The sequence below is a fragment of the Nannospalax galili genome, unplaced genomic scaffold (genome assembly GCF_000622305.1).
Source record: "Nannospalax galili isolate Female #2095 unplaced genomic scaffold, S.galili_v1.0 scaffold979, whole genome shotgun sequence".
In the NCBI taxonomy this organism is placed as follows: domain Eukaryota; kingdom Metazoa; phylum Chordata; class Mammalia; order Rodentia; family Spalacidae; genus Nannospalax; species Nannospalax galili.
In genome coordinates, this window is record NW_008343671.1 from 1659337 (window position 1) to 1687189 (window position 27853).

At 45.4% G+C, this 27853-nt stretch overlaps 2 protein-coding genes and 1 long non-coding RNA gene across 6 annotated transcripts in view; 2 read left to right on the plus strand and 1 right to left on the minus strand.

Moving 5' to 3' along the window:
• Nucleotides 1-14082, plus strand: part of Smagp (small cell adhesion glycoprotein) — a 23669-nt gene extending 9587 nt beyond the window's left edge. For all 4 annotated transcript variants that reach the window (XM_029566879.1, XM_029566878.1, XM_017799859.2 and 1 more), the window contains exons 3-4: nt 10749-10829; nt 11442-14082. In XM_029566879.1, coding sequence (XP_029422739.1) covers nt 10749-10829; nt 11442-11620 — 260 coding nt within the window. In that variant the 3' untranslated portion in view covers nt 11621-14082. The remainder of the gene's footprint in view (nt 1-10748; nt 10830-11441) is intronic.
• On the minus strand, nt 13278-18382 carry Dazap2 (DAZ associated protein 2). Its single transcript, XM_008840008.3, has 4 exons — nt 18242-18382; nt 16999-17112; nt 15964-16209; nt 13278-14679 (listed from the first exon to the last, which is right to left on the minus strand). Exons 3-4 carry the CDS (start codon nt 16159-16161, stop codon nt 14551-14553), a joined length of 327 nt encoding a protein of 108 aa, XP_008838230.1. The 5' UTR covers nt 16162-16209; nt 16999-17112; nt 18242-18382; the 3' UTR covers nt 13278-14550.
• Nucleotides 18383-18467: 85 nt separating this feature from the next.
• LOC103739612 overlaps nt 18468-27853 on the plus strand; it is a 13088-nt gene continuing 3702 nt past the window's right edge. The window contains exons 1-2 of the long non-coding RNA XR_003850600.1: nt 18468-18616; nt 27327-27427. This is a non-coding gene — a long non-coding RNA (uncharacterized LOC103739612). The remainder of the gene's footprint in view (nt 18617-27326; nt 27428-27853) is intronic.

The following is a 27853-nucleotide window of genomic DNA, read 5'->3' on the forward strand; positions in this document are numbered from 1 at the left end:
TAGGAGACTATAAGGCACAGCAAAGCTTTCTAAAGTGTATCTTCTCAGTTTCTGCTCAGAAACCCATAGAAGCTCCCCATCACACTGGCAGCTGCTGTCCTTACTGCAGCACACAGCCTATGTTGTTGCTTCTTGACTTCATCTCTCTCCTGCCACTCCCACCAAGTGGCCTCCCTCTAACAGGCCTAGCCCAGGAGCTTTCCAACATTGTGGGCACTACCTTGCCCCTGTTGTTCCTCTGCTTGGAATTTTCCTCTCCCTCTTGTTTGCAGGACTGCCTCCTACAGCATCTCTGGGATTTCAGTCAGGTCACTTCAGGAAAACGTTCTTCCACCACCTTGTTTAAAATTGCAAATCTTTTCACACCCAACCCCTGCCCCTGCTTGTTTTTCCACATATCCTGGATCAACATCTACTTTCGTATTCCATTGATTGACTGATTGATTGGCTGATTGATTGATTGATTGATTTAACTGTCCTGCCCTAATACCATCAGGCTCACTGGTTCTTTGCAGAACCTACCTTTCTTCCATGGGCCTTCCTTTGTAGTATGGGTGGGTAGGGAATGCTTCTTTCCCAGAATCCTCTCCAAACACACATACCAGATATAAATCAGGCAGTAATACATGCCTATAATACCAGAAATCAAGAGGCTGAAGCAAGAGGATCACTAATTTGAGACCAGCCTGGGCTATAAAAAAAATGAAAAAAAATTACATATTACAGAGTGTCTCAAAAAGAAAAAATATTTTATTGCATTATATTAAATTATATTACTTTTTTTTTTTTGGTCTTTTTGAGACAGGGTCTCCCTGTAGCCCAACTGTCCTGGAACTCACTATGTAGACCAGGCTGGCCTTGAATTCACAGAGATCCGCCTGCCTCTGACTCCCAAGTGCTGGGATTAAAGGCGTGCGCCACCACACCCAGCTTATATTACATATTTTTATGTGTATGAGTGTTTTGCCTGCAATGCCCACAGAGGCCAGAAGAGGGCATCAGATCCCCTGGAACTGGAGTTATTGATGGTTGTTAGCTGCCATGTGAGTGCTGGGAACTGAACCAGGGTCCTCTGCAAGAGCAGCCAGTGCTCTTTATTGCTGAGCCATCTCTCCAACTCCAAAAGAGGATTTTTTTGGTTTTTAATTTTATTATTTTTAAATGTTTGAGTGTATTGCCTGCATGTGTGTAAGTGCACCTATGTCATGCAATGCCCACAGAGGTCAGAAGGTGGCATTGGCTTTCCTTGGTACTAGAGTTACAGACGTTGTTAGCCACCGAGTGGATGTTCATGCTGGGAATTAAGTCCAGGTCCTCTGTAAGAACAGCCAGTGCTCTTAACCACTGAGCCATCTCTGCCCCCAAAAGAGGGTTTCTTTAAATTGTGGTAAAATCATAGGGTAGGTGTGTTTCTAGAAAGTACACCCAGGGCCATGCACATGCTAGGCAAGCATTATACACAGAGGTATGCCCACAGCCCCATTTTATGTGACAGTCTAGCAGCATTTAAGTACATTCATATTGTTATGCGTTTATCATCACCTCCTTTATTACTTTTCTGTTGCTGTGATAAAGCACCATGACTAGTGCTGCTTACAGAGAGAAGAGTTTATTTGGGCTTACAGTTCCAGAGGTCTTAGAGTCCATCATGGCAGGAAGGCATGGCAGGAGAGGCAGGGGAGCAGAAAGCTGAGAGCTCACATCTTCAAGCATGCTCAAGAAGCAGAGGGAGAGAAACGCAAAGTAGGGCAAGAATATGAATCTCTAAGCTGGTCCCCAGTGGCATGCTTCCTTCAGCTAGAACACACCTCCTAAAGGTTCTAAGACCCTCCCTAAACAGCACCGCCCACTGATCACGTCTCATCATATTTGAGCCAAGGGATGCATTTCTCATTCAAACCGCCACACTACCAAACTGAAATGAAACAGTTCCCCATTATCCCTTCTCTTCACTCTTTGCTGTCCCTGTGAATTTGATTAGTCATCAGTGTAAGTGGGATCTTAACTGATATTTGTCTTTTTGTGCCTGACATATTTCACAATAGGGTTCATCCACATTGTAGGAATTCATGCGTCAGAATTTCCTTTTTAAGGCTGAATAGAATGCTATTGTATGTACTCACTGCATTTCATTCATCCATCTGCCTGCTGTTGGACACTGAGATTGTCTCACCTGTTGTTACTGTGAACATCAGTTGACATCACCTTCAGACCATGTTTCATTTGGGTATATACTCAGAAATGGGATTGCTGGATCATATGGTAGTTCTGTTTAATTTAATTTTATGTGTATGAGTGTATTGCCAGCATGTATGTATGTGCACCCATGTCATGCAATGCCCTTGGAAGTCAGAAGAGGGCATTAGAGTCCCTGAAACTGGAGTTACAGACTGTTGTTAGCTGTCATGTGGGTGCTGGGTCCTCTGCAAGAGCAGCCATGCTCTTAACTACTGAGTCATCTCTCCGGCCCCTCATTTTAAAAAATTTCAATTATGTGTATATGTGTGTGTGTCTGTTTGTGGGTATGTGCACATGATACAGATGCCAGAAGAGGTACTCAGATCTCCTAGAGCCAGAGTTATAGGCTGTTGTAAGCTGGCACACATGGGTGCTGGGAACTGAACTCAGGACCTCTGCAAGAGCAGTACCTGCACTCAGCCACTGAGCCATCTTTCAAGCCCCTCTATTTAATTTATAGAGGACCTGTGAAGGTAGGATTTGGAGGTGGGGTATGTTTGGAGGTTGTAATTTTATTTTGTTTTTTTTTTAAGCAGCATTTTGCTATGTAGCCTAGACTTTCAAACTCTTGATTCCCTCCCTCAGTTTTTTGAGTATTAGGACTTCAGTGAATTAATTATTGAGTGTGTATATAAGTACGTGTGGGCACATGTGCCAATGACATATTCATGGAGGTCAAAGGACAACTTTGTGGAGCCCGTTTTCTCCTTCCACCTTTATGCATGTTCTGGTGTTCAAACTCTGGTTGTTGGGCATACAGACAGACACCTTTACGGGGTGCTTACAGGGTAGTAAGCACCTTTACCCACTGAGCCATCTCATCAGCCCTGCAGTGGATTTATAGAGTAGGTATATTTTTAACTAACATTTATTTATTTTTAATTTTATTTATTATTTTTATTTTATGTGTATGTGTGTATTTCCTGAATGTATGTGAGTGCACCTGTGTCATGCAATGCCACGGAGGTTAGAAGAGGGCATCGGATCCCCTGGAACTGGAGTTATGGACAGTTGTTAGCTGCCATCTGGGTGCTGGGACTTGAACCCGGGTCTTCTGCAAGAACAACCAGTGTTCTTAACTTCTGAGCCATCTCTCCAGCCCTTATTTATTTATTTATTTATTTAATTTTTGGTTTTTTGGGACAGGATCTCCCTGTAGCCTCAGCTAGCCTAGAACTCCCTACATAGGTAGATCAGGCTGACCAGGATCTCACAGATAGCCGCCTGCCTCGCTGGGATTAAAGCTGCATACTACCAGGCCAGCAGAATTAACTTTTTTTTTTTTTTTCAGAATTAGCAAAGTTTTACTTCAACTCTTTTCTGCTTGTAAATGACTGAAAAAGCCGGTCTGCAGGAGGCCGACACACAAGGCAGCGCACAGCCCCCAGGTCTGTCTCTCGGACAGGAGGCACTGTTTGGACCTCCCCCAGCTGGGGACTTTTTTAACAAACTGAAACAGAATATCACTTTGTTACCTCAAACTCATAGCAATACTCCTGCCTCAGCCTGGATTATAAATGTGCCCCATCATTCCTGTCTTAATTTTTATTTCTTTGTTTACAAACCTGAAATCTGACTCTGAACACGCTATGAAGCTTGTCAGGAAGGCTGGAATGATGTCCTCTTAGTGTTCCCATCCTATCTCCTAGTGTTCACTGTCTCACCATCAAGGCCATAAAGCAGGCCTTAATGCTCACTCAGAATTTACCTGGGGAATCCCATCAAGCTCAGCACTTCCTTATAACCACCTCCTCCCCTTCCATGGCTCTTCAGGCTCAATCCTTTGTAGCCTTTCTGGATAGTGGGCACGCCTCTCTGTCTCAGAATCCCTACATTACCAGCAGAAATCTGGGTTAGAAGAATCTGCCCACATTATCATCAGAGACTTCAGTTACAGGCTCTGCCAGTGCCCTGGGCCATCATTCATCTGGATTCCTTTTAGATTTGTGCTTTTTGGGTTGTTTCCCTTCTCTTCCTCATTTGAAGACAAGGTCTCATTATGTAGCCCAGGCTAACCTCAAACTCATCTCACAGTCCTCCTCTAAGTGCTAGCATTACTGTCCTGTGCTTCACCATGCCCAGCTTGACTTCTCTTCTCCTGAGCTCACTTCCTCATGTCCCCAGAACTCCTGCTGTACCCTGGTATAAAAACCATTCTCTTTGATAGGAGACCAAGACAGAATTCTTCTTTTTCACCTCTGACCTGACACCTTCAGGCCCACACATCCCGCCTCACAGACCTTCCTTTTCCTATTCCAAACACAACACTTTCAAAATTGTCCTTGTGATTTGCCTGCCACCTTGAGCTGCACAAAGCTTCCTGACACTGTTCTTCTGAGTCTCTGGCAGCCTTTAACCTAGGCATGTCTGCTAGGAAACTTTATGTGCATTTTTTAAATGATTCACATTCTGAAGTCACACTATTGAAAATAAGAGAACTTCTAAGAAAAAGAGGACTGGGGCAGACCATGAGGTACTTCTGGGACTTTGTAATCAAACTTTCAATAAATACAGTAACAACCTCAATAAAAAATGTTGACAAAGTTAAATCTCCACTAGTATTGGAACCTTGAGTCCCTAGTATGTCCTTTGCAGCTACCCCTGGGCTGTAAGGTTCCTCTTTGTAGCTTCCAGGGACTTCTCACTTCTCACAGAGACCATCCAATCAAATAATCGCATGAACGAATCACTAGGCTTGATCCTTAGCACTGCATAAAAACAAAGCAGGGGATACATGCTTGTCATCCCAGCACTCCAGAAGTGGAGGCAGGAGAGTCAGAAATTCAAGGTCATTCTTGGGTAGTTTAAAGCCAATGTGAACTAGAGACCCTGTCTCAAAAAGTAAAAAAAAAAAAACTCTGAAGTAAGGGGAGCTGGGGAGATGTTTCCATGGGTAAAAGCACTTGCTGTACAAGCATGAGGACCCGAGTTTGACTCCCCAGCACCCACATAAAAAACTGGGCAGAGTGATACATGCCTGGAACCTCAATGCCTGGAGAAGGGGTGAAGACAGGTAGATTCCCTGGAGCTCATTGGCCAGCTAGCCTAGCTGAGTCAGCAAGCTTCCAGTTCAGTGAGAGACCCTGCCTCAAGGGCATAAGGTAGAGAGTAAGACATCCAACAACCTCCTATGACCTCCATGGGTGCACACAACCATATACATGTGCGCACACACACACACACCACACACACACACACACATCAGAGTAGGGCCGGTGTTCTTCATTGACCATTGCTACCATTGCTTTGGAACAGAGGTTACATTTCTCTGCACTTTTGTCACCTGCATTTACTATTTCACTAGATAGCTTTCAGCAGTGGAAAACAGCCAAAATCTGCATCAGAAGAAGGCACTGTGCTGCATTTTATTTTTAAGGTCTTCCAGAATTATTAAGATGTTTTCTAGTTGTAAGGATACTTCTGATCACATCAAATATTAAAACTGGAGAAGTTGTGTATGAACCAACATGACTTCCACATTACTCTCAATCTCCTGCTATTTGCCAGTAGCCTATGAACAAGTTCATGGTAAAGAGTAATTAGATTATGACTAGCTTTGCTTCAACCTATGCCCATAAGCTCCTTGGTTTGGTTTTAATTTTTTGAGACAGGGTCTCCCTCTGTAGCCCAAGCTGGCCTAGAACTCACTATGTAACTCAGACTGGCCCTTGAACTCAGGGCAGTCCTGCCTCAATCTCCTTTTAGTCTGTTTGTAAGAAGCAAGTTGCTGGGCTGGGCACGAACACCAGGGGGTGCCCCCACACACCAGGGGGCACACATACAAGCGTGCACAGGGTGAGGATCAGGACAGCCATCTGAGGAGTTGTGTAGCACACCTCCCATTTTACAGATCTATAGAATGATGATGATCATCATCTCCTCTAAGTCAGTCACCCAATATGCTGGAGAAGACTTCAAAGCCAGAGTGACTTTCCCTTTTAAGCATGTGAATAGAGTCACCCACATGTAAACAGTCACCCTAAATGATTTTTTGTTTTTTAAACAGGGTCTTCTTGTTATATAACTGAGGCTGACCTGGAACTCATTATGTTGCTCAAGCTGGCCTTGACCTTCAGATCATTTTGCCTCAGCTTCCAGAGTGCTAAGATTACAGATGTAAGCTACCATCCATGGTGTGCTGGATAGCTTCAGTGTCAACTTGACACACCTGGATTGAGGGAGCCTCAATTGGGGAATTTCCTTCATTGGGCTGGCCTATGGGCATCTTCTTGATTGTGTGATATGGGAGGGCCCAGCCCACTGTGGGTGGTGCCACCCCTGGGCAGGCCTGGGCAGGTGGGCCTGTGTTGCATAAGAAAACAAGATGAGCAGGGTCCAGGGGAGCAAGCCAGTAAGCAGAGTTCCTCCATGGCCTGTGCTTCAGCTCCTGCCTCCAGGTACCTGCCCTGAGTTCTACCTTGGGCTCCCTGATGAACCCAGGAGATGTAAGCTGAATAAACCCTTTCCTCCCCAAGTTGGTAGTGGTCAGAGTGTTTTGTCACAGCAATGGAGAAACAAACTAGGACACATGGCAAATCTCAAAGAATATTACCATTATCATTAGTGTGTGTGTGTGTGTGTGTATACCACAGCATACATGTAGAAGTCAGAGACCAACTTTGTAGAATCTGTTCTCTCCTTCCATCTTTTCATGTGTTCCAGGGGTTGAAGTAGTGTCTGCTACTAATATATAGTTCAGTTTACTCTCTTTCACCCTCTCTTTTTAAAGGTATTTTTAAAAAATTGTATGTGTATGTGTGTGTGCGTGCACGCATGTGTGCATGCATATGTGTGCCTGTGAGTGTTTGAGACTAGAAGGAGTTAGATTCCCTGGAGCTGGAGTTCCAGATAGTTGTAAGCCGCCTGACATGGGTGTCTGAACTCCACTCCTCTGTAAGAATAACAAGTGCTCTTAACCACTCAGCCTCCTGTCCGTCCGTCTGTCTGTCTGTCTGTCTCTCATTCTATAACTGAGCTACCTCGTAGCTCTTCTGGTGTTCTTTCACTTTATTCACACAATAGCCTTGCAACATGGGTTAGTTTAGTTCCCATGGGTAACAGATGAGAATGGGCCAGTGAGATGACTGAGTGGGTAAAGGCACTTGCTGCCAAGCCTGACCACCAGAGTTTAATTTCCAGGACTCACATGGTAAAAGAGAGAACTGACTCTTACAAGTCGTCCTCTGATCTCCACATGTTCGTTCACTCTCGCGCTCTCTCTCTCTCTCTCTCTCTCTCTCTGTCTGTCTCTCTCTCTCTCTCGGCTAGAGAGATGGCTCAGTGGTTAAGAGCACTGGTTGCTTTTACAGAGGACCCAGGTTTGATTCCCAGCACCCACATGACAGCTAACAACTGTAACTCCAGTTCCAAGGGAAGCCGGTCCCCTCTTCTGACCTCTGTGGGCATTGTATGACATGGGTGCACTTACACAAGTGCAGGCAAAACACTCAGACACATAAAAATAAATAAAATAGTTTTTAAAATGTAATCTAAAATTTAATACATAAAATAAGAACAGAAAAATGAATTAAGGCCGCAAGGTGGCCAAGTGTACACTATCTCTTGTAAAGAAAGAGTAGAGAAGGATTGGACCTGGCCTTGGGACAGGGAAGTAACCTGCCTCTGCTCTCTGTTAGGGGACCAGGGAGATGCAGATTCATGAGAATCCTTGTTGGCCTGTGTGAAAAGACCCCTCAACACTTGCGATGCTTTTAGCACCAGCTCACAGTGGCTGATGTGCTGTCACTTGTTCTGGAATCATGTTTCTGCTGTGCCCTTGACCTAGGCTCTTCTCTCTACTTACAATAGCCCCATCCAACCCCAACCTCAGTACCATTCAAATCTTGCTTCCTTGGGAAATCACTCCCAACTGGAAGACTAGATCAGGCCCCTCTGCCTCTTGCCCTTCTGAGGGTGGAGTATATTCCTTTGTTGCAGTTTCTGCAGTTCAGAACTGACCTGTGGGGCATGGTAGAGTGTAACCTCTGCCAAGCTCACTCTGTCTGCTGGGCTCTGCTCTATCCCCAGGGTGTCTAGTACAGCCCCTGGCAAAGCAGGTAGATCACAAATACTATTGGCTTAGTGATTTGTTTTTCCTTCTTTCTGTTTTTAATTTTGGGGAGTTTTTGGATTTGTCTGTGTATGGTGGTGATGTTGTTTTGTTTTTGTTTTTAGGCTTCTGTTCGTTTGTTTGTTCGTTTGTTTTTGAGGAAAGGTTTCATTATGTAGCCCTGGCTAGCCTAGAACTCACTTTGTAGACCAGATTGGCCTCCAACTTAGACATATGCCTGCCTCTGCTGCCTGGGTGCTGAAATTAAAGGTGTGTGCCACCATGCCTGGACTTGGTTTTAAGTTCTTTTGAGACAGCATCTCATTCTGTAGCCCAGGCTGACCTAGAATTCACTGCAGTCCCCTTGCCTCAGCCTCCTGAGGCCTGTGATTACAGGTATGAGCCATTATACCAGGCTTGCAGTTGTTATTTATTGGAGAAATGTGAATGATTCCAGGGTTGGCCAGGCTGTCTTCCCTAGGACACCCTTATCATTCAGAAACTTTACCTAATTTTTATCTTTTTGAACAGTTAAGTGAAAACGCTACTTAAAATGTTTGGTGGCATGCAAGTCCTTAATTCCAGCACTCTGGAGGCAGAGGCAGACAGAGTTCTCTGAGTTCAAGGCCAGCCTGGTCTACATGTTGCGTTCTAGGGATTCTGGCTAGTAAGACCATCTGAAACAACAAAGGCAGGGGGTTGGGGGGGTTGGGGGGGTAAGGTTTCCTGACCTCCTGTGGAAACATTTAAAGGGAGACCACAGTTTAGTAATGGCCTGATTCTGGATAATGACTCTAGCTGGGACTTTGAGCTTGAGCTCAAAGGATAAGCCAACCCACATCGGATAGGATACAGGAAATATTTCTGGGTAGAAAATGTTTCGAATCTTTCAAAGCACAGAGCCCAACCTTAGAAGTAAACGGGTTTTGGTAAGGGAGAAACATTACTTCATTATTTTAAAATAATCATTGTATATAATACATATGGCTGGGGAGATGGCTTAATGGGTAAAGTGCTTGCTGCCCAAGTACAAGGACCGGAGTTCAGATCCCCAGAACCCATGGAAAGGTAGACGCAGTAGCATGTGTCTGTAATCCCAGTGTTCCTACAGTGAGGTGAGAGAAGGATACAAAAGAATCTTCTGGAGCTCATAGGCCATCTAGCCTGTCACAGGCAGCAGTGAACAAGAGACCCAGTCTCAAATAAGGAGGGAAGTGAGGATGAATGGTTGAGGTTGTCCTCTGACCTCTACATGTGCGTCACGGTATGTGCATGCCCACATCCATGAATGAACACACATACAGACACATATCATACACAAGTATGTAGAACATTAAAAAATCTAATTATGATTCTGTAATATAAATTTATATACATGTGGATATACTGAGTATTTGATCTCATCTATATAAAAACACACATTCCTGATAATGATGTATCCTTAGTTTATTACTATGTCACAACCCTATAAAGTAGGTTCTGTTCTTTCCCCTCTGCATTTGATGGTGGCAGAGGTTAGGTGATTCCCCCCCACCTCCAGGTCATGCAGGTTGTAAAGGATAGAGATCACATTTGAAAACTAATACATCAAGCTTTAAAACCCCCATTCTTCTTGTTTGTTTTGTATTTATTTGAGACATGTTCTCCCTATAAAGCCCAGGCTAGCCGGAACTCTATATAGCATAGGAGGGCCTTGAACCAACAATCTTTCTCAGCCTCCTGAGTGCTGGGATCCAGAGGGATGTGCCATACCATACTTAACAAAAGCCCCACCCCCTTGTTGATTTTTTTTTTTTTTTTTGAGACAGGGTCTCACTATGTAGGCTTGGCCAGCCTGGAACTCACTATATAGACCAGGCTGGCCTCAGTCTTCACAAAGATTTGCCTATCTCTGCCTCCTGAGTGCTGAGATTAAAGGCAGCCACCATCATGCCCAGCCAAAAGTCCCCACTTTTTATTTTATGTGTATGAGTATATTGCCTGTGTGTATGGCAGTACACCCGTGTTTGTGCAGTGCCCTCAGTGGTCAGAAGAGGGCATCAGATTCCCCTGGAACTGGAGTTAAGGACAGTTGTTAGTCGCCATGTGGGTGCTGGTAATCAAACCAGGGTCCTCTGCAAGAACAGCCAGTGCTCTTAACCACTGAGCCATCTCTCCAGCCCCCACTGAACTTTTTTTTTCTCAAGATTTTATCTTTAATTATATGTATGTGCACGTGAGTGCAGGTTCCTGCAGAATTCAGAGGTATTGGATCCCCTGGAGCTGGAGTTATAGGGAGTTGTGAGCTACCCCATGTGGGTGTTGGGAATTACATCTGGGTCCTCTGCAAGAGGAGTACTCCCTCTTTACTGATGAGAATCTGTCCAACTCTGTGGTGAACTTTGACCAGAGAAGGTAGCGTGATGGCATGTAGAAGACAAAGAATTCACCGTTTCCTTTTCAACTTTTCTAACCGCTCCAGAACTGATGACTACGCCAGTTCTGCAGGTCACTGAGACCCTGTCCCCACAAGCTCAAGAGGCCAGCACAGCACTCATTGCGGGTAAGAAAGCCAGCATACCAAACCCACAGGATCCTCTGGGCTCAGAGATCATCTTGCTTCCAAGACAGCCTGGAACTCAATGTGACCACTAAGATTTCCCCACACAGGAAAAACCACATCTAGGACCAACTCCATTCTGGTCTCATTCTGGCATGTAGGTTTTCACACACACAGAGCTATGAAAGATGCAGAGGCTCTAGGGTGGGAGTGGCTATGTACAGGCACTGGTGCATATGGACACTAAGCTGGAGTACAGTGGTTGGGAAGAGGGTATGTGTGGTTTGTTAAGTGGGTGAGGAAACTGTATCTAAGCTATTTCTTATTTCCCTCCTGGTTTCTGTCACAATCATCAGGAACTGGTTTAGGAGGAAGTTGAGTTTTTTCAGAATCAAAGCCTTGTGTTCTTAGCTGAAGTGCCAAGACAGCTGGGGTACAGTGCACTGTGGAAGCTGGGTTTAGTAGGGAGCATGGACTTGGAAGTGGATGCTAAGTAACTAGCACAAGATGATCCTTACAAAGAGTGAGGAAACAGCCTAATTCAGGGGGCCCAGTGAATTCCTAAGACACCTGCAATCCTGAAACATGTCTCCCATTTTCCCTCTCCTTTCCAAGTTGTTATCACCGTGGTCTTCCTCACCCTGCTCTCAGTCGTGACCTTGATCTTCTTTTACCTGTACAAGAACAAAGGCAGCTACATCACCTACGAACCAGCAGAAGGCGAGCCCAGCGCCATCCTCCAGATGGAGAGTGACTCAGCCAAGGGCAGAGAGAAAGAGGAGTATTTCATCTAATGATCCCATACCACCAGGACCTAATTCCTGGCTCCAGTGCTAACGCTGACTCTTTATTAGGAAGTTTCATCTGAAATCAGTGAGTGGCACTGACTGACACAGGCAAATCCAATCACCTGTCAGGATATAGCCTTGCCAATATCACTGGCTCCAGAGACCAGGGATATGGAGAAAGCTGCTTATGATACCTGCAGCCAGGCTAGTGTTTATAACTGACCAACAAGGCATGGCTATACCTCAGTATGTGCTTCCACATGTTGGAAAGGGGGGGGTGGGGAGGAAGGTCACCAGCTGTTCTACTCTGTCCCCTCCCTGGTTGTTTAATGATAGATAGCCCCAATGTGGCTACCCAGAGTCTTTCCAGAGGCTGGACATCATAGGAAAAAGCCAGGTTAGGATGGCTAGGAGACTGCAAATGTTACCTCCTCATAAATGTGCCACATCCCTTAATCTGAGCTCTTCCATTTCCCACAACCAAATACTTACACTGTTTCTGTCCAAATTAAACTTACTATAAAAGTCAGATTTTCTTCGAAAACTAATTTTGCCTTATTTTTGCTTACACTTTGACGGCATTTTCTCTTGCTTGTTTAACTTCTTTGCATGTTATCTCACAGTAAGAACTCTGTGTTTTGAGACAGGGTCTCCCTGTAGTCCCAGGCTGTCCTTAATCTCATAGAGATACACCTGCCTCTGCCTCCTGAGTGCTGGGATTAAAGGCATGCGCCACCACACCCGGCTCACAGTAGTAACTCTTAAGGGAAGTTCCATAAGTTCCCAGAACTATCTTACTTTGAAACAAGGAGGATCCAAGAAGCTTGTCCCATAGAAGCATCATTAGAAACAGACTAGAAAGAGAAGTTGGTTTGGTCTCCATCCTGGTAAGACCTACAATTTCTCAGATCTCCTGTGCTCAAAGAGGGAGCCAGGAAAATGTGGCCACCTTGTCTACCACCAGGAAAAGTTCTTTTCAACCCAGGAAGCTTCTTAGGTTTAACCAACTATCAAAATGAGCTGTATTTAAAAGAAACAGTACACTGATATAAATTGTTAGCTTCTTAGACTCTAACTTGAATTAAGCTAGCCTTCTTTGAGGTTATTAAACTCCTGTCCAAATTCAAGCCCACTAAGAGCCAAGAGCTAAGGAACCAGTGTCAGCAGTATAGATTCCTTGAGTTTTCAAGGGTTTGGTTTTTGTTTTGTGTGGGGATTTTTTTTTCTTCTTGACAGTCTTGCTAAGTGTCCCAAACTGGCATAAACTTTGGGCAGTACCCCTTCCTCAGCCTCCAGGGCAATGTGATTACAGGCCTGGCTTGTTTTCAGTATTTTTCCACATACACTTTTGGAGAAACTGGAGATCACCCGGAAGTATACACCTTATAAGACATTTTCCTCAATCAAAACCTCAGAGTAAGTGAGGGAAACCAGGGACCCTGAGTTTACATTCTGAATCCCAGAAGCTGATGAGCTTAGGTTGTGAAGTGAAGCAAAATGTAGCATCTTGAGTGGAACTAATGAGACAGTCAAATCTAGCCCTGAACACCTGCATCATCAGACAACAGAACATCAGAAGCACCTGCTAAATCCTGGGTAGGGTACAGAAGACATGGTGTAGATGAAGAAATCTAAAAACATGCTAAGTAAAGAAGGCCTGGAGTGAGGTGTAATGCAACTTCATCACTTTATTCAAATCTTCAAAATAGTCTTTATTCTACATTTTTAGTATAAAAAATCCACAAGTTAAGTGCACCACAGTGTAGAGAAAGACATACAACGTTGAACTTCCATAACAGTCAATGGTACAGTCAAACATCACATGTACAGGACACAAGATTTAGATGAACTGAAATTATAAGCTAAAATAAAATCCAATTTCAGAAAACAAAAGTCAAAATATTAAGGATCCCTGAAATATTAATCCTAAGGAGATTTCACTGGACTCAAGTCATTTTCTAGTGAGACATTTACAGCATGACCCTATTAACCCAGTTAGGAATTCTTGGAAGCCCTGAGTGGCTGTATCAGACACTCAGAAAATGGTAATTTTTGATCTGAAAACGCCTGTTCTTTTGGCTCTAAAGCTAGCCTTTGTCATGCACGTTCTTCCCTGCCCATCATAATTTAAAGAAACGTTTATGGAACCGTTTACACTGAAATCTTTTGTTTAAAGTTCTGTTTTTCTGGCACCAAAGGAAACGTGGGTTAGATTGGTGATGCAGAGACATCTATGAGGAGGGTCCAAACACACCCTTCACTTTGGACTGAAGAAATACAAAAGCTGAAGAAACTAGGTCTGTGCTTAGGGCATGGGGGCAGAGGATCCTTGTCAAAGAGTCTGAAAATGGCAAGTAGGACAAGCGCAGGGAGAGAAGGAAGTCTGTCTGACTGGCTTTCTGCTGCACCACTGATTCAATGGAGACTGGTGGGAGGGGATGGAAGACTAGGGACGGGGGCACAGGGGGCAGAAGACCAAAAGGAAAAGGCAGACAACTAACGTGTTTCATTTAACGAGTAATATAAACCAAAGACTTAAAGGAGATTAAAGACCAATCAGAATAATTTGGCAACTTTAATTCTTAGGAAGATCAAAGTTCCCTCCAAACCTAATTTGATGTTTTATTTCTAAAAGCAAAGACCAGTATGGTACAGTATTACTCCGGAGGAATTAAAGGAAGATCCTTAGGACTGCTTCATCCACATTCATTTGATGAATGGAGACCTCCCCTACCTCAAAATGCTTTGGGGAGGTACTGCTACCCTTACATGGTTTCTTATTAAATTTGAAAAGTGCCTCAAAGTTTGGGCACCAGAAAGACACCCCAACAACATGTGTCTAAACTGCAACTTCAGGTTAATATGACTAAAGCAGTTACATCGTGAGAAGTGCTGAAGTATGTGATGTCTTTCCCGGCAGAGGTGGCCGTGCTGTCTCACCAGATGGTGTAGCCACCATCTGAGCCACCCATGAAGAAGTTTCCCTTCCGCTGAGTTACAAGGACATTGGCTCCCTGCATGACTGCAAGTTGAGCAGCATTAGGAGGGCATCCAGGAGGCGGAGGCTGGAAGGAAAAGACAAGGCAGAGTGGGTACAGGGACAGGGACACATGATAAGCAGATGCCGCTCAAGAAGATGGCAATGTGCCAACCAGTAACTTTTTAACTTTTTTTTTTTTCTTTTTTGGTCTTTTTGAGACAGGGTCTCCCTGTAGCCCCAGCTGTCCTAGAACTCACTATGTAGACCAGGCTGGCCTTGAACTCACAGAGATCCGACTGCCTCTGCCTCCGGAGTGCTGGGATTATAGGCATGCGCCACCACGCCCGGCTAACTTATTTTTTTAAGGCCAGGACCTCACTGTATAACTTTGGCTGGCCTAGTTCTTGCTATGGAGCCCAGGCTGTCATCAAACTCATAGCAATCTTCCTGCCTCTGCCTCCCCTGGCTGGGATTATAGGCATGTGCTACCACACCAGGCAACCAACATTTTAATTCTGCACCAACTTGAGATCTATAGAAAGTCAACCTTGTCTGTGAATCTAAAGACACAAACAGGAAAGGAAGCCTATCTATCATTCAGAATATGCCAGCTTCAAGATGAAGCCTATGAATGCCAGGCCCAGTCTCTCTCAGGGGAGAGCCACTCCCAACCAACATCCTCACCATAGTCCATGGCAAAAAAAAAAAAAAATCACACAGGATCCCTAGGTAGTCTATACTGTGTTTTGTTTTTTTTAAATGGGGGCTGGGGGCGGTACACTTTATGCATACTAAGTATATTTGCTGCCACTGAGCTACCCCAGCACTCCACAGAGTTTTTAAATGGACCACTGGAATACTGAAAAACAACGACACCATTCCAACTTCACCTTTGGCATATGATTCCTAAGCAGATGGCCTCTGTAAGGACCATGTGGGCAACAAATCCCCAACAGTGAACACTGAGCTGGAGGACCTGTAACTAAATTCCTACTGTCTTTCCAAAAGCTACTCACTAGGGATTATGTATTCAGGATTCCTAGTTCAATACCATGCTCAAGACAAGTATCAAATGCTTATGGACTCAATAAGGATCATTAATGGACCAGTCCATTGTAGAGCTAGAAAAACAGCAAGCCCTATCTTCACTAGGCCAAAAAACAAATGACTGATTAACTGAAAGCCTAGTGAATGTGTCAGATGCTGCTCACCTGCCATACTTCTGCCCTGCCCCTCACAGCTACTTTCTGCCTAAAAGATGCCAATGGTTGCATCAACACTGGCTACTATAATCCAGGGATGGAGGGAGAATGAATATGAAGTCATTTCAAAAAGCTAAACTACAGGCTAAGCTTCAGGTCATACTCACAGGAATGTTGCCAGCGGTAGCACCAGCTCCAAATCTGGCACCTGCATCATACCCTCCTTCCACCAGCACTGCTGAGCCAGGTGGATAGATGGGACCAACTGGGTAATAAGCCATGGGGATTGTGGAGCCTAAAGGCCCAACAGCCACAGACTGGGCCATAGGCAGATACAGAGAGGCGCCAGGAAATGCAGCTGACATGGTGGGGACTGTGGCAGCCCCTGGATGAACAAAGCTTGGGCGATAGAGCTAAAAGAAGCAGAAGAAAAGGCAAAATGTTACTTTATGACATTCTTATTTGAAATCTCTTTAATGAGTCAACTGACCCTGAACTGATTCACCTGCCTCCACCTCCTGAGTTTGGAGATGACAGACCTGTGCCACAACGCCCAGTTTATATGATGCTGGGGATCAAATCCAGGGTTTTGTGCATGCTAAACAAACACTCTAGTAACTGAGCTACATCCCCAGCCCCATGTTTTGTTGTTTGTTTAAAGGCAGGTTCTCACTAGCCCTGGCTGGCCTGGAACTTACTATGTAGACCAGGCTGGCCTCAAACTCAGAGATCCACCTGCCTCTGCCTCCCAAGTGCTAGGACTAAAGAAATGCACCATCACAACTGGGCCCTTATTTGGTTTTTGAAACAGGGTTTGGTTATGTAGCCCAAGCTAGCCTTGAACTCAGGATCTTTCTGCCTTAGCCTCTTGAGTGCTGGGATTACAAACCTGTACCATCATGTGTGATCCAAGAGTCTATTCTTAATTTTTCTCATGTGAAGATGTGAGTTACACAAGCTTTCACTGATACACAATATTCTCCCGGATCATTTGCTGCTATAGTTAATATTAGGCTCAAGGCATAGAAACTCAATTTCAGCACGTGCCAAACAACATGATCAGATAATACACTCTCAATTCCAACAGTAACTGCTGACACAATGTTTTAGATTATTCATAAAGCATCTTTCTATTTGTAAAGTCAGACTTAAAGACTGAATATGGGGGTCCAAGAGTATTAAAGTCTGGCAAACTGCAGTACCTCTGAGTATGCTGGTGGAGCATCTGTATAGGGTGGAGCCTGAGGAAGATGCAAGGTCTGAGGATATACTGGATTCCCAGGAGGTTGCACAGGGTAGGTAGGCTGTGTTGGAAAAAAAAAAAGTCTGCTGTACAAAGCCACTAAATTTGGGGAAGGGGAAGCTAGAGAGATGGCTTAGCTGCTAAGAATGCAAAATTGCTCTTCCAGAGGACTGGAGTTTGATTTCTACCACCCACACAGAGCAGGTCCCAACTGCCCAAAACTCCAGCTCCAAGGGGATCTGATATCTCTGTCCTCTGCAGGCATCAGCACTAACATGCACATATACACTGACACATAGGACCTGATTTCTTAGAGCCAAGAAAATAAGAATTGTTTACATCCTCACAATGGAAGGTGCTGGGTTTTGACTGGACAGAAAAGGCGCTGTTCCCACTAGCATACTGATGGAGGGAAAAGAAAAAAGTTTAGCTTGGCTCAGGTTCCTCCACAACGCAGGACAGGTCTGGGGAACCGTTATTGACGTTCTGGACTGCAGGTATGTCCAGGGACCTTCTGCTCTGGGTTGTCTACACGGGCTGGACGGTAACCCGTCTAGACTCTGGGTACCGATGTTTCTGAGTATTTACCTCACAGATTCCTATTCAAGGTCGACTTCCAAATAAAGGGACTGAATGGGATTGAACCATGAGAGGGGGAAAAGGTCAAAGCGATCGTGTTCTGGCAATCACGGGCACAATCACAGTGACGGGGAGAAATCCTAGCCCTGCCAGCGAAGGACGAGGACTGCGCAGGGCAGTGGGAAGGAGACGTTGGGGACGTTGCGGCCCCCACGGCCCCCAAGGCCCCCGGGCGTCGGCACCTCAGTAGTTAAGCTCGGACCCGGCCTGTTGGTCCGAAGCGCGGTGCCCCGCCTCTGCCCGCCCGCCATTGGCCTGCCCAAATCCCTACTCCAGCTCCCCATTCGCTCCTTCGGACGCCCATCGTGACAAAGCCCCCCCGCCACACGCCCGAGCCTGCACCCCAAACTGCGCCACAGAGTCAATGGGCCCCAGGGCCGGGAGGGAGCGAGCGAGCCGCCGAGGGCTGCGGAGGCGCCGGCGTCAGGTGCAGCCCGGCGGCCCGCGGCCGGTCGAGGAACGCGGCGCAGGTCCCCGGGAGCCGGGCGCCGGGCGTCCCTGGACCCGGACCCCGCTCACTGCCTCCCAGCCAGACCCCCGACCGCCTCAGCCACCTCCCGTCCTTGCCTTTGCTGTTCATGGTGGCTGCGGGTCCGCTTCGACTCCGCGTCGCAGACAGTTATTTTTCTCGTCCTCTTCCTGTTCGGAGTCACTTCCGTGTCACGTGACGATCGTCCGTTCGGCGTCACTAGCTGCCGGAGTGCGCAGAGGCCGGAAACCCCGCCCCTGCTCCGGGCCTCCTGGCTCTGCAGGGAGGCCCCGCCCACCGAGTGGCCTCGCCCACGCCCTTGGCCTCCACTCCTCGCCTCTGCGCCCGGTGTGTGGAAGGGCAAGTACGTGCAGGTTTTGTCTGCCAACCAGCTCCTCTCTGGGATGCCCGAGGGCAGAGCCTCGGAGCCTGGCTCCGAAACGGCTGCCCACCTCCGCACTCACTCAAGGTGAGTCACCGCGGCACTTTCCTCGGGGACGTCGCTTTCTACGAGTTTTCCAAAGTGCCTGAAATATGTCCCCCAAACCTTGGTCTGCTCTCGCGTTCCTGACCTACCAAGCCCGATTTAAGCTTCAGCATCTTAAAGATTTATTTTGCCAAGCCACGTCTCTGCTGTCCTGAAATAGACCCTCGGAGGCTTGGGGCGGGGCTGCTGTCAGGAAGTGCTTGGCTCAAGTGCACACAAGTCAGCACTAACAACTAGGCAGTCCTTAAGGACTGTGCCCTTTCTTTGAGCAAGTGTGGAGACAGAGCTAAAGGAAGTAGCTATCTTCCCATGAAGTTGACGGTCTACATTATATTAAGAGTAGGTGGAAAGAGCTGGAGTTAGGAACGGTTGTTAGCCATCATGGGGATGCTGGGAACCGAACTTGTGTCCCTGCAGGAGCTGCCAGTGCTCTGAACTGCTGAGCCATGTCTCCAGCCCTTAAAATGAATACATTTTATAAGTAAATAAACAAATAGAGGTGGAGCGTAATAGGGAAAAGAAACCTCAATCTCTGGTCTCCACACACATACGCACACACCAACACCGATAAGTACATAATACCACACACCACACTACACAATACATATACACATATTTATAACACTAGCTAGCTATGTTCTCAACTCTGTTACTAATTGATCTTAATTCTCATCTATTTAGCTCCACTATATGAGTCAGACGCTATGCCAGATACATTCTTGATGTCTGGCAGTCTCAAGGTAGTGTGGATAAGGGAGCTGAACTTCCAACAGTTTAAACACCTGAACTGAGTACACAGTGCAGAACCAGCATTCAGACTGGGCTCCACCTCACTTCACAAGCGGTTTGTTGTTTTGCCCCCCAAGGGGATCACAGTTTCATCATCTGCTGAAGAAGCCACACAGTCCTTGGGCCACCTCTCACTCTAAACCTAGGGGAGGAAAAGAACAAAGGGAAGAGAAGTTGACAGAGCTTGTTCCTGTCGGGCCTTACCACTGTTAAAAACTCAAATGTTACTGGATGGTTCTTCCTAGGACCATTACATGGCCTGATAAAGAAAGGGCTAACTTTGGTACCAGGGACCCTTCTAGGCCTAGCTCCCACTCATGCAACCTGCCCTCAGATTGGTCAGAGCCTTCTCTACTGGGTGTTAGGTATTTTGCTTAACTCTCTGAGACCTGAGCCTTGGAGAGACCCCCAGGAAGCCAAATGACTCCCAAGAGGAACGGAAGGACTGCAGGCCACTGATTTCTCCACCAGGTGGAATTGAGGGGTAACCAGCTACTCTCCTGGGCAGGACTCTAGTGTTTACATTCTTAGTGTTTACATTCTTAGTCTCATGGATCTCACAATAAGATGATGTCTAGTCACTTCTCAAACACTTGTTCTCACATTATTGTTAATAGTAATTTGTTTATTGAGTGCCTACTATTCCTCAGGCCCTGTGGAAGGCACTAGAGAAACTAGTGAAAAGGCAGGCAAAGTCCCCCACCTTCCTGGAATTTACAACCTACCTACTAGAAAAGCCAAGATAGTTATAGTATAGTGTGATTAGTACTAGAGTGTGGACTTCCTGGGATGCTAGGGGAGCACAAAATACCTACTCTCTTTGACTGCAGGCCAGGAAGGTACCCTGCTAGAAGTGGTGTCTAAGATGAAATCTGAAGAGTGGCCATTAAACAAGTGAAGAGGGTTTCCTGGAAGAGGGAGGGAATCACTTATACAAAGGCCTAGAGATGAGCAAGGGCTTGCAGAGAGGGAGATGTGGAAACGGAGCAATATGACCAGATCATGCTAGTGAGGACTGGTAAGAGATGAAGCTGGAGCAGGCTGTGCAGAGGCCTTGGAGAGATAACACCCCATGTGTTCTGTCCTATGGGCCCTCATTAGCCATTGAAGAGGGATTTTTGTTTTTTAAAATACTTTTTTTTAAATGTGTATGAGTGTATTGCCTACATGTATGTATGTGCACCTGAGTCATACAATACCCATGGAGACCAGAAGAGGGCATCATATTGTATCTCCTGGAACAGGAATTACAAAAAGTTGTTAGCTGCTATGTAAGTGCTGGGAATTGAACCGAGAACAACCAGTGCTCTTAACCGCTGAGCCATCTTTCCAGTCCTGTTTTGTTTTGAGACAGGGTCTTATTATGTAGCTCTAGCTAGCCTGGAATATACTATGTAGAACAGACTTGCTTCAAACTCACAGAGATCCCCTTGCTTCTGCCTCCTGAGTGCTGGGACCAAAGGCCTGTGCTAAGCTACTGTGGTAGTTTGAATGAGAATTTACCCTGTAGGCTCCAAGTATTTGTACATTGTATCCCCAGTTGGTGGTGCTATTTTGGGAGGTCTTAGAAGGTGTGGCCATGCTGGAGGAGGCACGTCACTGGAGGCAGGCCTAGAGAGTTCTTAAGCCTTGCTGATCTTGATGCTCTCTTGCTTCCTGTGCCTGCTTGAAGATGTGAGGGCTTAACATCTGCTCCTCCTCCAGCCACCTCTTGCCGCAGTGCCTCCCTGCTGTGAAGGACTCTTGCCCCTTTGAAACCATAAGCCCAAATAAACTCTTCCTTCTAGAAGTTGCTTTGGTAAGTGTTTCTATCACAGCAACAGAAAAGTACTACAGCTACTGCAGACTTTTAAACAGAAAAGTGTTACATCATCTGTGTGGGGAGGGGAAGTAAACTTAAAAACCACATAATTACATTGTGTGTGTGAGTGTGTGTGTGCACTTTTGCTATTGGTGCTACTGAGATGGCTCAGTGGGCAAAAGTGCTTGCCATGAAAGCCAGATAACCTTGGTTCAATCCCTAGAACCCACCGTGGAAGGAGACAGCTGACTTCTGGAAGTTGTCCTGTGACCTCCATACACATGCCATGGCACATACATGCATTCATACCATAAAAAATTAAAATTAAAAATGCTTTTTAAAGAGAGGGGCTGGTGAGATGGTTCCGTGAGCAAGGCACGACCTGTGGAGGATCTGAGGCATAAGGACTGATCGGTGCAGCAGCTGGGGAAACAGACAAGTGGATCCCTGGACCTATCTCTCTAGCCAGCATAGCTGTTCAATGAGCTCCAGGCCCAATAACAGACTATATAAAAAAAGACAACTGCCAGGCATGGTGGTGTGCGGTCACTACCAGCGGCAGCCGCTCCTCCATTCTCACGGGTGTCGAGGCTGCTCCTCCACTCAGCCTGGAGAGGCTGCTCTTCTGCCTGCCCTGGGCTGAGGCTGCTCTTCTGCTCGCCTGGTGCTGAGGCAGCTCTTTTGTTTTCCCTCTGCTGCCTCCTGTTGTTGTTGTTTCTGCCCAGTCCTGGACCCCTTGGCTGGTGAGGAGACTGTCAGCGGAGCCACATTCAGACACAGGAGACCAGGTTTAGTGACACAGGTCTGGTTTATTGCAGGAAGGCACAAGCTTATATAAGGGTAGTGGTCCAATCACAGCACAGTAAGTACGATACCTTATTAGCATAACAAACTTAGCATCCTATTAGCATAACAGACTTAACATCCTATCACAGAATAGAGGGTATGATGCCTCATTAGCATTCTGGGTTTCAGATTACAGAGCCAGGATTCCTGGAAACCACATGACCCTGACAGTTGCAATATCACCCTAGACTCAAGCCTATCTCCCACAGTGGTGCACACTTATAGTCCCAGCACTTGGGAGCTAGAGGCAGGAGGATCTCTGTGTGTTCAAGGCCAGCCTGGTCTACCTAGTGAATTCCAGGCCAGCTGGGGCTACAGGGAGACCCTGTTTCAAAAAAAAAAAAAAAAAAAAAAAAATACAAGTGGGGGTGGGCATGATGGTGGCACAAATTTAAAGTTCCAGTTCCTCAGAAGACTGAAGATGATCTTGATCCCAGGAATTCAAGATCAGCCCAAGAACACATCAAGACTCTACCTTCAAAATAATAATACACATGGGGCTGGAGAGATGGCTCAGTGTTCTTGCAAAGGATCAGGGTTCCGTTCTTAGCACTCCACGGTGGCTAACAACCATCTTCTTTTTTTATTTTTTGTTTTTGTGTATGAGTGTTTTGCCTGCATGTATGTAAGTGTACCCATGTCATGCAGTGCCCTTGGAGGCCAGAAGAGGCCATCAGATCCCCTGGAACTGGAGTTATCTGCCATGTGGGTGCTAGGAACTGAACCCCAGTCCTCTGCAAGAGCAGCCAGTGCTCTTAACAGCTGAGCCATCTCTCTAGCCCTGAAGATAAATTTTTAAAAATTAAAACAATAATCCACACTACATAAAGGATTCTATTTACATAAAATCATGGCAATTAAAAAACCTAATGAATGAGGATTAAAAAGTTAATCTGTGGTTGCCTGGGAAAGGAAGAGGAAGAGGGAGGGAAAGGAAGGAGCTTGCAAATTAGTTCTAGAAAACTTCCACCTGTCTGGACGGCTGAAGATACCAGTGGTAAAAAGAGCTTCCCCGGGACACACCTATAAAACAGAATTTATTGAAATACACTGCAAGAGAGGCAGTGGGCAAGCACAGAGAGAGGATAGTGTGGCTGCAAGGAAGTGGATGCCTTTAATAGTAGTGTGGGGGAGTCACTAGTCTTATCCTGAGGGCTATTTGAACAGAGTTCAAAGACATTTAACCCACTGTTTTCCTTAGTACATTTTACTGTGTGAGTTGTTTTTCTTGAGACTGGACTTTTGAGTAGGGCATCATATTATTTATAGTTACTTTTCTTGTTGTGACGAAAAGAAAAGTAACTTAAGAGTTTTTTCCTGGTACACAGTTTGAGTACAGCCTATTATGGTGGGGAAAGCGTAGCAGCAAGCATGAGGCAGGAGGTCACATTGTGTCTGCAGTCAGGAAGCAGAGGGAGAGGAATGCTGGTGCTCAGCTAGCTGCCTTCATCCCCTCCCCCTTTTTTCTTTTTAACTATTTTATATGCATGTATGTATGTACATGTGTCTGTGTGTGGGCACGTGGAATTCAGAGGACAACCTGTGGGAATCACTGCTTCCAACATGTGGATCCCAGGGAGCCTTTATCTGCTCAGCCATCTTGCTGACATACTTTTTCAATTTTTAATTAGTCTTGGACCCAGCCCATGGGATGATTCCTCCCACATTCAGGGTGGACACCGTCAGTTAAAACTCTCTGGAAACATCCTCAAAGAGTATGTCTTGTTGACACAAAATCACAACTCTCACCTCAAAGGGGATAGGAGATATTTTATTCTAGAACCAATGAGTGGCAATGGCCCATGTGCTAGAAATCTTCAGTGGTCAACTTGACAACACACCTGGGTGGAAAGAAATTTCCTCTATTGGATTGGCCTGTGGTCATGTCTATGGGATGTTTTCTTCATTGTTGAATGATTTGGGCAGTACCACGCCTGGGCAGGTTGTCCTGTGTTGTATAAGAAAGCAGGCTAAGCACAGGCCCGAGGAGCAAGCCAGTAAGCAGTGTTCCTCCATGGTCTGTGCTCCAGGTTCCTGCCCTGAATTCCTACCTTGGCTTCTCTTGATGGTGGACTTTGAGCTGTAAGCCAAATAAACCCTTTCCTTCAAAAGTTGGTTTTGGTCTATTTTTTTTATCTCAGCAATAGAAAGTAACCAGAACAGGACCTGGAGAGATGGCTCAGCAGTTAAGAGCACTGGCTGCTCTTGCAAAGGACCAAGGTTTGATTCCCAGCTCCCACAAGGCAGCTAACAACTGTCCATAACTCTAGTTCTAGGGGATCTGACACTCTCTTCTGACCTCCTTGGGCATTGTACAACACAGGTGCACTTATATACATTTAGGCAAAACACAAAATAAAAAAAAAAAAGACAGTAAGCAGAACAGCCCAGGAATACAGATTTAGGTCACCCCAAATTCGTGTTCCAACTTGGTAACAGTTTCATGAAGTGTTTATAGTAACAGAACAAAGAAGGTCATAAATCAAAATTCTTTTCAAAAACATTGATAAAGATATCAGAGAGGTGGGTCACAGCAAAATGGGGAGACCTCTGCTATAAGCCTCAGATGCTATCTGATGACATTCTTAGCCTTGAAGTTGATGGAAGCTAGTGGTCTGCTGAGTTAATACATTCCAAATGAAAATTATTGTATATGTGTGATGTGTACGTGTGGGTACATGTGCCATGGTACATATGTGAAGGTCAGAGGACAACTTTGTGGAGCCATTTTCTCCCCCTACCTTTATATGAGTCCAGGGAACTGGACTCAGATCATTGGGCTTGTGAGGTACCTTTACCATCTTGCCAGCCCAACTGAGATGTTTTTTAAAAATAATACTGAGGTGAAGAAGCCAAAGATGATGGCTAATGAGTTCCTGTAGTGTCTCTTGGAATAGACAGATACTGAATGGAAAATTACAGCAGAACTCAGTAAACACTGCCCTAGAGATGAGATTGCTACGATGTGAGGGCTGTGAACATGATAATTTGTCCCTGAATTATTCATGTGCTAGAAGCTTGGTCCCCAGTGTCACTAGGTTGTGAGGCAGCCAGTGAACCCCTCCCAAAACATTGGCACCATGCTGTTTGAAACTTCCAGCAACCAGAATCATGAGCCAAATAAACTACTTTATAAGGTACCCAACATCAGGTAATTTGTTACAGCAGTAGCAAATGGACTAAGACAGTGACTTCCTGACTCCTAGTTTTACCTATTACTCGGGTTCTAGATTTTTTTGTTTTTTGGTCTTGTTGAGACAGGGTCTCCTTGTATCCCAGCTGGCCTGGAACTTGCTATGTAGACCAGGCTGGTCTTGAACTTGCAGAGATTCACCTGCTTCTGCCTCCCAGTGCTGGTGAGATTTTTTTAAATGTACCTTTATTGAACACTCACAGCTTGTTGTGCTCTTCCCTTGCATGGAGAATAAAACAACTTCCTATTTCCCAAACTAAAAAGGAAGAGTTCTGTGCAGCACCAAGCAGGCTCTTTGAAGGAACTTTTTCCAATATTTTGGATGGTCTTTGTGTAACTAAGGGACCAGCTATTACAAGATACATGGCCGGGAAATGGAGCCTTCTTTCTTAGTCCCAGCAAGCCATTTTAGGAGAGGCACAGTGCCTGCTATGCATATAAATTTAAAGTACCAACTCTGTTGCCTCTGAGCAGCCTACTAAGGCCTGGAGTAGGGCCTCTTCTCTAGTGGTTCTAGCCGGTTTTTTCTTTCTCTGATGTCCCACCCACCTGCATTAGAATCATCTAGGGCTCACTAAGAATGCAAGTTCAATGAAGTGACCTCAGTTTGTGCACTTGTACACTGAGATTTGCTGGTTTGGGGTTTGAGATTTAACTTTTTTCTTTGAAGTGTGTGTGTGTGTGTGTGTGTGTGTGTGTGTGTTTCATAGTTACCCAGGGCACTCAGAGGAACAGAACTTTCTTTGCTTCTTCATCTGATCAGGATACTGGAGTGAGCTGGGGCTTTAACAATAAGCCTCCCCTAGACAATTCCACTGGATGGATTTTGTGCTAGAACTCATTCCCATGAGCTCTTCCTTGTAATACACCCTCAACTCCCCACCCAAATAAATGGTTTTTGAGGCTTTTTTGTTGTTGTTTCTTATTTTTTTTTTATTTTGGTCTTTTTTGAGACGGGGTCTCCCTGTAGCCCCAGCTGGCCTGGAACTTACTATGTGGACCAGAGTGGCCTCGATCTCAGAGAAATCGACATGCATGAGATCGACGTGCTTCTGCCTCCCAAGAGCTGGGATTAAAGATACAAGCCACTATGCCCAGTGGGAAGAGGGTGTTGGATTCCCTGGAACTGGAGCTACAGATGGTTGTTAGCCACCATGTAGGTACTGGGAACTGAACCTGGGTCCTCTGGAAGAGCAGCCGGTACTCTTAACTACTGAGCCATATCAGTTCCAATATATTAAACAGAGGTGGCCTTAAAGATGGAAGAAGTACTATGATATCCCAGCACTCCAAGAGAGGCTAAGGTGTGTGTGGGGAATCATCAGTTTGAGCCTAGCCTGAGCTATGCAGTAAGATTCTGTCTAAAGAAAAAAAAAAAAAAAGAGAGAGAAAATGCTGAGCCCTGGATTTCATACAGTTATCTCATTTCAATTTATAAACTCCCAAGATTAGATATGATTTATATTTTAAAAATAGGAAAACTGCAGCTTAAAGAATCTAACTTAAACCAGGTGTGGTGGCACATGCCTTAACCCTAGCACTTGGGAGGCAGAGACAGGCAGATCTCAGGGAGATTGAGACCAGCCTGGTCTACCTAGAGAGTTCCAGGACAGCTAGTGCTATAGGGAGAGCCCCCCGCAATGATGTAGTTTACAGGTTGAGAACATAGCTGAGTGGCAAAGCACGCACTTAGCATGCATGTGGTTCAGTCCCCTGCACCTCAAAAAGAACACCTTTAAGTTGTCCAACATCTCACACTAGTAAGTAACCATAGACTGATTAGAACCCGGACCCATGAGTCTGTCAGAATTATAAAGTCTCAGTTTTCCTGTGAGAATGGAGGCCTGCAGTCATGACAGTCCATTCAGTAATTAAAAAAAGACATATACAAACATGGCCTGGAATGGTGGCACACTACTATAATCCCAGCACTTGGGAGACTGAGGCTGTAGGACAGTAAGAAGCCAGGCTAGAGAGAAGGGGTGAGGGGGCAGGAAAGAAAAAGAAAGAAAGCCAGTGGTTTATGGAAAACATTGTGACATCATGAAATGCCTCTATTGCAGGAATGGTGGCCTTTATCTTTTCAAGGACTTTGGAAGACCGGATACGAAGCACGTGGGATGTGGAAGGAAACAAGTCCAGTCCTAGATCCTGTCCTCATGAAGTATTTGACCTTTTTTTCCTTCACTTTTTCCATTTTTTCTGAGTCTCAGCTTTTCATACTGAATGTTATTTGGCCTCATGGACTTCCTATGAGGATCAGATAAAAAGATATGAGCGTGTTTTCTTTTTACATTTGTTGTTATTTATTGTGTATGTACCATAGTGAGGAGGTCAGAAGACAACTTATTGGTTCTCTCCTTCCACTATTATGGATTCTGGGTTCTGGGGATCAAACTCAGGTTGTCAGCCTTGGTAGCAAGAACCTTTACCCCTTGAGCCATCCCAGCTTTTTTATTTATTTATTTATTTATTTATTTATTTATTTATTTATTTATTTATTTTTGGTTTTTTTGTTTGTATTTTTTGAGACAGGGTCTCCTTGTAGCCCCAGCTGTCCTGGAACTCACTATGTAGACCAGGTTTTTTA

Coding starts and splice junctions, on each gene's coding strand:
- Dazap2 (XM_008840008.3), bottom strand. CDS start 16,161: ATGTCAGCTGCATTTCCTGGCGCCTCTCTGTATCTGCCTATGGCCCAG. Junction 14,680..15,963: donor CTACCGCTGGCAACATTCCT/GTGAGTATGACC, acceptor TTTTCCTTCCAG/CCTCCGCCTCCTGGATGCCC.